The sequence below is a fragment of the Apostichopus japonicus genome, chromosome 15, assembly GCF_037975245.1.
Source record: "Apostichopus japonicus isolate 1M-3 chromosome 15, ASM3797524v1, whole genome shotgun sequence".
NCBI lineage: Eukaryota > Metazoa > Echinodermata > Holothuroidea > Aspidochirotida > Stichopodidae > Apostichopus > Apostichopus japonicus.
The window spans coordinates 9,680,077-9,693,734 of NC_092575.1; the positions used below are offsets into that span (position 1 = coordinate 9,680,077).

Here is a 13,658-nt window from a genome sequence, read left to right on the forward strand (position 1 = left end):
AGAGCTTAAGGCTGCATTTATGTAAATTTAAATTACATGTCTAAACAGTATTCTAATAATGCCCTAAAGATATTGAGCACAAATGTGAATTAAATGTACATGAAGGAATCATCTAACATTGAATTTGTTATCAATCAACAGTCATTGTCTTGTGCATACAGTACAGTAAACTTGTGAATATATCCAATAATATTACATAGTTCTGATTAATGCAAAGCTATCATTCTTTGCTCTCTAGGACTGTTGTTAGATTTAATAAGTACTTCAAATAATTACTGTATGCAGTTCAATTTGTTTAAGTTAGGTTCAGTTCCAAATGCAACTGATAACTTAAAACGTTTGTGGGTTATTGCAGGTTAAGTATGATACGTGAATATTTCCTATACCATACATGAGCCAAGTGCGGTTGCAAAGAGTAAAACTTGAATGAATGTTCTACACATACAGTATGGTAAAACATCATGCAGTGAACTGCACATAACAAAATAATGTTATCAACAAAATACAAGTTTAGTTGGAATTACTGATATATTCCAGGATCGTGATGGTGCTTATGTTTAACTATTAAAAATACATTGAGCTACTGGATTTAAAATGTTTGAAATGAACACATAGTATAATGCAAACTCTAGTCCAGAGGATCACATAATTTTGAAATTCACTGTGCATTTATGGATGAACTTATTTATCAGTCTCCTCAGCCTGTTTATAGAAATTTAATACCAAAACATAGACAGATATGAACTTGCAATTGAACACTTGGATTTACAGTGGATCTTGAACATGAATGAATCCATGACAAGAGGGAAGCTAGTCTTTTCACATTTCTTTAAATCATAACTTTATAAAGAACCAAACCTGGCATTAACTTGATAAAATTTTGTCAATGGTTTAAGAGATGACCAAAAAAAATGTGATTTCGGACTGATACAAAAATCCTTCTAGGGCAGGCCAAAATACACTGTACACCCATTAGAAACACCAATGAATGGAACTGTAAGGCACACTCTCATTCATTTCATGATCAAATCAAATAAATGCAGACAGAGATGCAAACAGTTCATTGTCCACAAGATTCTGTGTAAATGCCAGAGCTTCTTTTTCAGATTAGGCAGGCTGTAAAGTGTAATCAATACCCTGGCAACTGAATAAATTTATCCAATGAACTTTGGTCAGGCACACCAAACACTCAAAGAGTTGAGAGTTTCCTTCAAACAGTTTTAACTGCCTCATAATATGATTTCCTTAATAGCATATACTAAGTGTGATCAAGGGTGAACATAAAACCATTCCCAAGGGCCTATTAAACCAGTTGTTTGAATCTGTTCCCAATAATGCATTTGATGTTGGTACTTGATGCTAATTTCCCACACTAATGCTGTTCATAGCCTTCACCAGTCAAGTTTCCATTCACATAATAAGGGGGAAGAGAAAAAAAAACTTTTCCAGCTTGATTTTCATCAAAAAATTGATAGGAAACAGTGTCTGGGTGACAAAATGTTGAGAATAATAAATAATTTAATAATTTTAAATACTTGCTAATGAACCTTTTCTTGTGATGAAATCTAGTATCTACTAGTACTACTCACAATTCACAAGCATTTCTCAATAGTTAGATCAATGGACTAACTGAAACTTATTAAATCATGAACAATATACCTTCATTTTGTGTCATTCTGATTATTGGTAAAACATGTCTGGATGTTTCAGCTTGGAGACAATACCAAAATAATTAATACTGATTGTAAAGAATATTTAAGATTCCTTATATACTGTACAGCATCACGCCTTGGAGTAAAGAACCTCTTACAATCCTGCATGCTCCAGCGCGCTGTATGATATTCTGCAGCTCAGAGTGAAGTGGCTTGATTTAATTTACTAAATGTATGGTGTCACTACGAACAGGCTAAATTATTCATTTCAGGATGAATGACTCTTTAGTGTCTGCTAGCCTTGGGTTTCAGAGACTGAGTATCATCTCATCTTTTCAGAGTACTTCAAATCAAGTGCTGCTATTACTATTTTTTGTAAATCTGAGAGGCACATCAACTTGCAAGATGATCTCTCCTCCACTAAAGCCTGCATCAAGCACTCACGATCAAGTTGTAATCAATAAATCGGTCTCTCTGTAGCAGGAAACATTTCTATTGATTTGGACATTTTTGTAGTCTTATTTCACAACTATTTGAAGAAACTTGCTTAACAGCACGTAATCAAGGAAACTTCTTTAGAATTATTTTGATATAGAGTAGAATAAAGCAGCTTTATCGACTAACATTTACTAACAATTCAATACAATACATAAAACTAAGATTCATCACTGACAGCCTTCACAAACTAATACAATGCCTTTGTATTAGAATCAATAGATTTTAAACATCTTCCTCACGCAGGGAGAAAGAATTAGAAGGAAATTGATTTTACACAGGAAACAATACTTTCCAAGTTTAATTTTATCCAGTCTTGTAAACAATTTCTTAAACACACATGTACTGTAAGCTAACTGCAATGCTGGTGAACAGAAGAAATGACATAGGCTGACTTGAAGAATACAAGGCAGTACAATCATACTGTACATGTGAGGGTTTAATGACCTTCTGTACGGTGACATTACTAAGTACTTAAGGACAATTCTACAATATATACTGTACATACAGCGCTTTATAGTGAAGTCTGACTACATGTGTGGCCATCATCTCTATCTCTAAGTAGAAGAGAGAACAGAAATTTTTAGAATATTTAAATAATGCAACCCAAAATAAAACCTTGAAATTAGAACCTCAATGTGACCTTTGAAATATTGTTCTGGTATTCATATGTGATGATCCTCAACAATTCTTCTTATATTGCACTTAGTCTAAACATGGAACTATAGCTCCATGGTCTAAATGATATGAGAGTAACAGTGTACTGACATCAAGAAAAGGGAGAAAATGATGCACTAAACAAGGTTTTCATACAATTTGTTACAAAAATGCTCCAAAAAGACTAGCATTAAAATGATTGATTAGTTGTAAGAATAGTGTACCTCCATATGCTTCATCTACAGTAGTTGCAGTTGTTCATTCAAATAACTTTATAGCTTTCTCATTCGATTCAAAGCTTCTTACTTTTTGATCAACTTTTGTAAAATTGCAAAAAGTGTTGCGAATTAAGGTTGATCTACTGCTGTTTACTGTAATACCAAAACGACTATAATAACAGTCATGTATACTTGTAATGTGACATTTATGCAAGATTATCAACTTTACAAAAGATAAATTCTTGTTCTTTTCCATAAATTTAGCTTTTACAATTTATTCAAATTCTTTTTCCTCTACCCTAACTCTGTAATACAAAGCCATGACTACAACCATGTTACGGCGTGTTGATGTTATCTTCTCAACGGTTATAGCACAGGGGACGGATATATTTCCTAAAGACATTTGTCCATATATATTCCTCAATATGTTAACAAAACACATCTTGTAAAATCCGTAGACTGAAAACAGAATAAATTCCCTGTAGGCTAAAGATATTATTCCAGATGAGATGTTTTACATCCTGTACAGATGAATGGTCTTTATATCGAGCACTGGGAGATTAATATCAGTGGATAGCAGAGGGTGTTTCTGAGTAATTACTGCCATTATGAAGGGAGTGGAAGTAATGCCTATAGTAACTGATACAATTAAATCATATATTTCATAAGGCAGTTAAAAGTGCTTACTTTTTTTTTTAATTGAAATTTTGGATGATAGTGGATAATGGTTTCACAGTTGTGTATCTTTCATGGGAGATTTTCATGCCGCAGCAATTATTGAACAAGACCCTGTCTGATAAATTTTACATGGAACTATTCATTTCATTTCAAGTATGTATATATACACTGAGATCAAACTTAAAATTAGCAGCCTGCTTCAAACTTATGGGTGACCATCGGTGGGAGAAAGGCAAGTGTGCAAAAAACAATTTATGCAGATAACAAAATTAATATATATGCAAAATTATAACAAAGTCAATGATATACTTCTAACAGTGCTCAAATAACTTTATGTTGATGAAAGGAAACTAATACCAACAGTACCCAGATAAATAATTGAAATTTTAACAGTTCAACAGACAAAAAAACAGTTAAATGTGTACAAAATCAAACGCATATTTTTTAAGTGAAGGAAAACAAGATAACAAAGTTAAAATTAAAAACAAAAAGACTGGGCAATACTGAGCACAATCTGGTGATTTCTTCACAAATGTCCAAAATGTAGGTCTACTACATTGTACACTTAACACTGTTACATACTGTATGCAACATGATGTATTCTACAGTAGATCATTTAAAGGATATTGCCTGAAATCAAATGCTCTTGAAAATAAACTTTTAGGTATTTATCAACTTTTGACAAGTAAATGTAAAGCATAGTTGTTAAACCTATTATCTGTCACTGTTTAGTAGGAAAGCTTGAAAAAGAAGATCAAAATATCATTCACAGGTTGACTTCTAGTGTGTCAGGGTGGAATTGTTTTGTGGATGGTTTCAGCATACATATTTCATAATTAGCAATGTGAATAACAGTTGATGTCAACTAGTCAAGTCAATGGACACTGTGAAATATTGTTCACAGACATCTTCATTCTTTACTTGTACAGTAGATGGAAGCTCCAATTTAGTTTACCATTTGTGCACACTAATACAGTTCCTCCTACCAAGACAATGATGTTATTGATTGAAGTTTTACACAGTAAACACAGCACAATGGTGACAGGGTCAAGAGGGTGTACTAAGCTGCAATGTGGTTACTGTATGTGCTCACATAAATGTTACCCTGGACCTTTTATCTAATGTTCATATGTATTATTACTATTGTTCAATCTCTTTGCGGTACATTCTCTACATATAGGATATACATTTGTATGTATAATCATATTAGGTATGCAACTACTCAGTATAGGAAAGGAGGAAGATAACTGATTTCCTTTACACTGCTCTGTTTACTAAGAAGAAACAAATAATTATATTATGGCGACTGCTTTATACAGTATAAAAGAAAAAAAAGATTATGTTAATTAGGCTGAATGTTTTGTACTGAAAAGGAGAGAACAAATGAAATAGTAAAAATTTGTTTACATAATATTGGGTCCTTGTACAGTCAATATATTCATTCCCTTTAATAGTGGTATTAAACCTGTTTTGAATCCCTACCAACAAGTTCTCTCCTCGTCCATAATCCTGTATCCATTTAAAACGGTTGTTTTCATTTCACTTCCTTGTTATCTAGTATTGCATTAAAGCAGCTGTTAGTCATGTACTGTAGTATTAGCTGTTATATATAGTGCTTTCAAGCTTTGCTATATTGGGTATAATGTTCATTTCCTTTTTTTTAGACATAAAAGCACAAGTGAATGTGTTCACTCATACAGTTTTCCTTGGTGCAGTTGTTCCTCATACTGTATTACAGTGTACAGTATAGCACATTGCCAACTGTGTAACCTTGTTATTGTGGTCTCTTTGTATGGGTATGTGAAAGAAATCATTCATACCGCAGTCATTTTAGTGGAAAAGATAGAAAACAGTAATCTTACTGTCATTCTTACCTATGTACTTGATGTTGCCTTCTCCATACAAACAATAATTCCCCCTCCCAACCCCACCAGAAGTAGTGTGTCCCAAAATTGGCTCATTTACCCCTCTATGGATACTTTACTACCATGTTGGGAATCACTGCCTTAAAGGGAGGTACCAAGTAACTGCAGCTAATATTTAGCATATAACTATAAAGCTGTGCAGCATCCTGACCCAGCCAGTCACCTATAATTGCACGACCTTCAATCTACCTAGATTATAACCATTTGATTTCTTCTCATGTAATGTTTCATTCTGTTGTGTATTTGTTCAGTTTTGCCAGTTATGCTTTCAGCTACCATAACCTAGCTCATACGGTGAAGAGGTAAAATCCCAGCAAATTTTGGCAAGTTAATGGAAAATGCTTCTTTAATTTATAACAAATGATGACCTGCACAAATATTTCACAGCTTACTTTTCAGTTTATGTTGAGTGTTACAGTAAAGACACTATTTTTATTTTTAATAGATGGTACAAGATAACAATCAAAGCAAGACAGGTTTTCAGAGCTCTATTTGAATTTATGTTTTCAAAATAAGACTTTGCCCAACATTAACCACTTTCAGTGAGATCTATAACTCCTCCCCCTCCTTTGCTCTCTATTCCTTTCCAAAACTCAACCTTCAAGAATTTTGGGAATAAACGTTTCTTTGAATGATCACTCACGTTATAAATTGTTCTTTCAATATGTCTAAACACACTCCAGATAGTAATAAAAAATAAAGCCTGAATCATTACATTCTCAAGACTGGTAACTACTGTACGAGCTTTGACTGCTTGTTTCTACATGAGGTTTCTACCAGAGTACCCCATCTTCATACAGAACACATCAAGAATATTTGACAATATATTTAGAAAACTGAAAAGAGCAATAGTATCTTACCACCTAATCCATCACTCCTTGCTACCTCATTTAGGTTTGGTAATGGGCTGGTCAATAGTGACAGTTCAAAGTCATGAATGGTGGCAGGTCCTTCATGTACCTCTAGTAATGTCTGCTCACTACTGGCATATCTACATCAAGAATAAAGATATATAGTTACAAATGATTACTAATTAAGCTTTGTAGCATTGTCAATAATGATAGGATTCACATTGAAGGGTGTGAAGACTCCCTGCAAAAACAAACGTCTAATGCCGGTAATCTGACCTAGTTTCGAATGAGGTGTAACAGAAGTGTTAGACACTACCATCGATCCCAGAAAATACACACACAGCTTGCTACCGTCGGTAATTAGACACTAGTGTACAGTCAGTACATACAGCTGCTGTCAATACCCACAGCCCAGTGTATAAACGATACAGCGATGGACATCTCAGGTCCAGCTAAAGATAACAAGGTTTCACGTTTCATTACTGTCTGCATTTAGTAGCGACACGAACAAAACGTCACTTGCAAGCAACAGAAACATTTCTAGATAGCCGCACGCGGTTTGGGGCGAGTCTTCAATGCCTTTAAAGAGGGTACTGTTATGAGATAAAAACTGTCTAAACTAAGCCCTTGATATTTTTCATACTGAGGTAGTACTCTTAACAGTATTCATTAGGAAGGTCTTCTGTGCATATTTTCATACAGTCATCAGTAACTGTAATAACTCCAAGGGGATTTTACCTAAGTTATATGATTACTATTCAGTCAAGATTGTCTTGTTAAAGCTGAAATATGCCTCTCATTTGATCTAATTTAGGATTCCTGATGTCTAGGCCATCTTTGGAACTATTACCTACTGAACTCATGAACTGTATGGTGCAGGTTGGGTAATATATAGAAACATTAAAGCAATGAGGCAGAATAAACTAGATCAGTATTAATCATGGACAATATTTAACATTAGGTTTACAGTAAATCCAAACATTAAAGAAAGGCAAGGGAGTACTGTACTTTATAATTTGTCATTATATTGCTTCCTAGAATAAAGTACAAACCCAATATAACAATGAAACATAGGTTTATCATGGACACTAATCTGCTGCAATGTTCAGACAATCTTCAGACCACGCATCGTTTGTTATTGATTGTAGCAATATAAGCAGATTAACCTTGGATGCAAAGATTATGTGCTAGACAGGAAGAAGACACAACAACATCGGTCTGAACCAATTATTTATTGACTTTTGGGGCATTTAGTGATGCTTTACCATTTAACATCAATGTATGTCTTCTTCATTTAACAATGGAGTCAAAGACGATTAGATCCTTCCAACTGATAACCCCATAGCCCACTAGCTTTCTTTATGTATCGAATGGCTGACATAAATAACTTTTGTGGAATGAAATGATAGAGCTGCATGTTTCCATCTCCATTTACCAGTATTAACTCTATGACTACAGTAGTTCTCCAATTGAAGAGCCCATTAAGTGCTCTATAAAGTTCATTGAATTGACTGAACTCACCCATCTGCATGGGCAGTGACAAGGAAAGTCCCTGGGGTCAGAAGACGCCAATAATCACCAAATACGAAGGAAGTCACATTCTTCTCAATGTCCTTCACTTGAATGATGGCACCATATATTCCTTTACCACTTTCTTGGTCTCTCACAAAACCTTTGATTCCAGAATGAACCTAGAATAGATGCCAAAGCTTTTAATGTTACAACTGAAACAACATCCAGGTACAGTATGTAAAGATTCTTAATTCAATACTTGCAGTACAGTACTTTGAACACACTTTGGGAAAGTGAGATCAAAAAAAAAAGTCAAACGAAGGTGGACATCATTTTGTTATGTTTATTTGTTTAAAAAGCCTGTGTACAGTAGGTAAATATGTAAAAGTTAGAGGGCCTGACCTTTTGATCTTTGCAGGATCTTCTTCAGAGGCTCAAAAAATAGTTGAAGGATATAAATTTGAACCCTGCCAAAAGCCTTAATAGGTAAGAGAATACTATAAAATATTTAGATAGTACCAGGAGGAGAATATAGATAAATTGTAAATGTCATGTATAGCAGAAGATTTCTGAGAGATTTCTGCAGCTGCTTGCAGGAAATGTTTGATACATTTGTGGTACCATTACAGTTTGTAACAAATTCACACCTACTTTGAAATTAAGCAGTGTACATACTGTACATATATGGTGGAATGAGGTAATAAATTTAATTTGGTACTATAAAAGTGAAGCAAATTCAGGCATCACTCAATGGTATACAAAATTGACTGGAGGTAACCATATCCAATATGCGTTCCTATAAAACAAAATTTGCAACACAAGGTGCTCTCAAAGTTTTGAATGTCATTGGAATTTATAATTATATTCACAAAAGAGCCAAAGAAATTCTCAAATTGTGTTGTTAAATGCAAAGAATGTTTTTTTAGCACATTATCTGGCATTACCATTCATGTCACACACGACTCTAAAGCAGTGATTAGTCACTCACAGCTGTTAGTAATCACAAGCTTGGAATATGCTATAGAAATATTGAATGTTGCTAAAATACCATCCAAAGTACTGTAAGCTTCAACTTAATGACAAAACTCCAGAAGGCAACGCAGTGTTCCATACAGCTCATAATGACCCAAACTAGAGCTAGCCACATATTTAGAGGAAATTAATTTGCACTTTTCAGGTGCACATTCAGCCGCACTTTCTGAAGCTACTGTAGCCGTATATATACATCATGTACAGAACAACTATTTCTACCAATCCACTTGCCAGCCACACATGTAGCCACACATATCAGGGGCGTATCCAGGATTTTCTAACCCGGGGGGCGGGAATTACTATCTAAGCGGAGCGTCACCATCGGTTGGCGCGCAGCGTACAAGAAAATTTCTGGTTTTGACACCCCCCAGATCACCGGAAATGGCACATCTCAGGCTTAAAATGACCAACTAGATGTTCACTATGCCTGAGTAACCAAGTATTTTCCCAATATTTTTTTTCTCCATCCGTAATCTTTTTGAAGATTGTCACCAGTCACACATCATGTTCGACCTCATCGCATCTCCTGTGGATCATTGCTTTTGTAGGTGATTCTACGTCGCGGCCCACAATACCCTTCAGCCCCACTTTTCAAGGTTTTAAGCCCATTATTTGTTCAGAATTTGACAATTCACACTTCTCGTGAAATCAATTCACTTCAAAACATACCAATAAGGTTGCACAAAATTTCATCTTTGGACAGCCAATACAGAAAAACCTCCATGTTCAGGAATGTTTGTCGGGGAAATTTCGAAAATTAAGACACAGTTAATTTATTGGTGCATGGGCGCAGATCAGTCTTGGATAATGGTGGGGACGCGTGTCTGTTCTCTGATACTATCTAAGCGGAGCCCGACCATGGGTTCGCGCGTAGCGTACAAGAAATTTTTGGCAAATATACCTCCCAGATCACCGGAAACAACATTTCCCAGACCCAATGATGCTCCCATACCTCCTTAAGTTTTAGATCTCATGGCTTAGAAATTTAGTTTGGGGAAATGCATGGGCGTCTGCAGAAAAAAATCAGGGAAAAAATAATCCAAGTAGACTTTTGTATAAGATGGGTCTGGTTTTGTAACTCATCGGGAAGCGATTAGAGGGGTGGGCGTAGGGTTGTGGGGCGTGCGGTTTCATGCAGATGGGAACAATCTCAAGAAGTGATGGGTGCGTCCGCCCCTCTCCCCCCCCCCCCGCCGGCAATGATACGCCTTTGAATCCACTACATGATATTCACAGGAAATGTGCTCAATTCTCAAATCGCATGCGGAATTTATTTTTAGATTCATTGTATGAGTTACGGTACTAGGGGTGGGGTAACAATTAGCATTCAGTTCGCGTTGTAGAACATTTTAACTCTGCATGACAGTGTTGCATCGAAAGAATTTATGTCTAGTGCAGTTCACATATAGATCCTGGGCTAATACCGAAGTCATGTTCCCCGACGACTCCGTCGAGTTCAAGACCAGCCACAGTTGGTTTCATAGCACAATTTTACAATTGTTTAAGGCGTATATACACACGCGTCATGATATATATACTATACATAGTATATATATATATATATATTAGTGAGAGAGGGAAAATGGAAAGTACGTCAAAAATGGAGTTGTCGGTGTAAGGGGTAGGCTGAGGCGCACGTCCCTTCCGAAATCCTCGATCCTTCACTCGCTACCCTGTGTATATAATAGGGATCAGCGCTGTAATTATGACTGTTCCTTTTCTCTTCCCGGTGTCTTGGCGTTTTTCTTCTACTCCCTCCTCTTCTCCTTTTTCTCTCTTTCTTCTTTTTCTTTTCCCTTCCTTCCTCCTCTCTTCCCCCCTTTCTTTTCCCCATTCTTCTTCTCTCTTTTTTTCTCTCCTCTTTTTCTTACCCGGGGGGGGCGTGCCCCAATGCCCCCCTGGATACGCGCCTGCATATTAGGTGCAACATATCAACTACCTCCAAACTTGATGTTATATACAGTTTGAAGGATAGTAATACTCAAGAACCTAACTTACTTCATACTTTGACAATTCATGACTCACTTGATGCTGAATTTGTCATATAGCTTTACCTCCAACTAATTATGCATAAGTGATATGTGATGGTTAAATATGACTTGAACTTTACAGTTGCAAATATACACTGTTGACCTATATATCATATATATTTACCTGTTGCATGTATGCCAAGAGTGCTTGTTTGTTGCTCTCCCACTCTGGTTGTAAGCGTTCAGATTCTGGGTGCTTACAGCATGACAACTCCACAGTGATCTCAAAACAATTACTGAACAGGTAATTGAAATCTTGCATACCACCTGGTTAGTTTTAAAGAAATGCATCAGGATGTTCAACAAAAGTACAAATTAAAGCTTTCTTACATTTAAAGAAATCGAATCACATGTATATTACATCATAATTTTTTTATATTAATAATGCAGACCTCAATCTACACTGTACTGTAAGATATGCAATTGTACTGTCGCTTTGACAGATGGTGTACAACTCCTTAACTTTTCTACAAACTAGGAAAATGATAAACTAAAGACATGACACTCAGACTGCTGCCACATCCTGACTTTCCAGCAGGTTAGTTGTGGATTTTTTCATAGTGATGAAAATAGGGTTTGCTTACGAAGTGAGAATTATGTCTTTCCACTTTGAACCTCTTAAAGTTCTAGTTGGGGATTTCTGAATTCTGCTTTGAAATCATAAACAATTAACTTCAACTAAGTAGGTTTGGTGTAATAAGAATTGCCATAGATCTACAGATCTTTGCAAAATTGTGTATAATGTTTGCATATATTCCAGCATGCAATAGCAAATGGATTACCATTGTTTTTCGACTATATCTGTTGGGATGTCTCTGATAGTTCCATAAATCAATGAATTTCTCCATTCTGACTCATCTAAGATAAAGATCACAATACACCATGCCCAGGGATCGGTTTATAAAAAGTAGGAAAAGTGCCCTATAAGCTTGTAAAGGAAAAAAACACTCACCTGGAACATCATACCATAATGCACCATTGGTTATTCCTTGAGGAAATTGCACATGATCTGATGAGCAGCCAAGTCCATCACTCATGTGCTCATGGTTAGTTGCATAGGTCAATGCGAGTTGCCTAAAAACCGCATCATCTGGACTTTCACTATAGGATCCCTTAAACACATGGCTTGGCGAATCATCGAAAGGGTAACTTGCGACAATGCTACCACCATGTAAATTGGCAGAGAGAACAAAGGGATTACTCTCAACCCATTTCATTATTGCTAAAGTCTCTGGTTGTCGGTTCTCCAATTTATCTTCAAGAGAAGTATCAAACTGATCTGGAAAGTTACGATTAAGGTCTACATTCTGAGCATTCTTTCTGCCCTTTTCTCCATGACAAGTACCTTCCTTAGATTTTTCAAAACCATCTGGATTCATTGTTGGCATTATGAAGATGTTTGTGTTATCAATTAAGGATGTAATGGTACCATCTTTACCATACCCATTGCACAAATACTGGATAAGGTAGATAAGGATCTCCCTGCCCACAACCTCATTGCCATGCATGTTACCAACATACTTAAACCAAGGCTCACCTGGTTCTAAAATCCCAGGCTGATCTGAGATCTGAAGAACCCATAGTTCACGGTTTAAATGCGATCTACCTATACTGCTTAGATTTGTTATATGAGGAAAGTCTTCAGCAATTTGCATTAGTAGGGTAGTAAGTTCATCATAGTGATGGTAATGGAAGTTCATGGTAGTACTGGACAGCTGTGTGTCATCTTCATGGCTACCAGTACCAGTACCACTAGTAGTACTACTACTACCACCATTGACAGCTGTTGACAAAACGACAACTATTACTAAAATTTTGAGCAACATGTTTAACCAATTTGGATCACTTTTCATTTGCTTGTTTTCAAAACTGGCTAGGCCTAGACTTTTGAAATAAACTAGGCCTAGTACTAGTAGTACTAGGGCCTGTATTCAGTAGACTAAATCTTTAAACTTTAGTACTAACTAGTGGCAAGTGTAGAGTAGTACTAATAAGTTTGATGGCATATTGCAACATTTTGCCTTTTCCGGGTTTTCTAACGTCGCAACTCGTAGTCATATACTGAATGCTAACCGTTCAGTTCCATAACATATGTGAAAGACTTTGCATGGGTCACATCATATTTACCCTGGTCAAGTTAAAATAACCCGTCACGTTCCAGAATGCAGCGTTGAAATAAAACTCGCGTGGATTTCTAATCCAATTCGTGTACCATCGTTGTATTTACTCCATCACTACGCGTCGCTTGTTTTGTGATAAAGTACTAACGTAGCCTATGCCAATTACCAACTTTACAAACTTGTCTGTGTGGAAAGTAATTCGTCAACCGAAACAAAATCCGAAATGTGACTTGTGTGTTGCAGCTGAAACATACCTTGGGTGACAACGTAAAACAAATTTCTTCGACCAATGCTAACTTTACTTGGGAGTGTTACGCAAATTTAGCAATGAGATTGTACTTTCTCCACAAATAATGTAGCATGAGAGCTCTGGTGTCTGTTCCGCCGGAAACTGAATGAAAACCAAAAATTTCTGATTGATCAGAAACTAAGTATGGGAATCCGTCGGCCTTCCAAGAATTAAAGTCGAGTGTGATAACTGGAAAATA

At 36.1% G+C, this 13,658-nt stretch overlaps 1 protein-coding gene across 1 annotated transcript in view; it reads right to left on the bottom strand.

The window, feature by feature from the left end:
• LOC139981160 (carboxypeptidase D-like) overlaps positions 1–13,632 on the bottom strand; it is a 56,462-nt gene extending 42,830 nt beyond the window's left edge. The window contains exons 1-4 of the mRNA XM_071993352.1: positions 12,003–13,632; positions 11,175–11,317; positions 7,998–8,167; positions 6,486–6,616 (exon numbers count right to left, since the gene is read on the bottom strand). Of these exons, the coding sequence (XP_071849453.1) occupies positions 6,486–6,616; positions 7,998–8,167; positions 11,175–11,317; positions 12,003–12,903 (1,345 nt within the window). The 5' untranslated portion in view covers positions 12,904–13,632. The remainder of the gene's footprint in view (positions 1–6,485; positions 6,617–7,997; positions 8,168–11,174; positions 11,318–12,002) is intronic.
• Between the last annotated feature and the right edge of the window lie 26 nt (positions 13,633–13,658).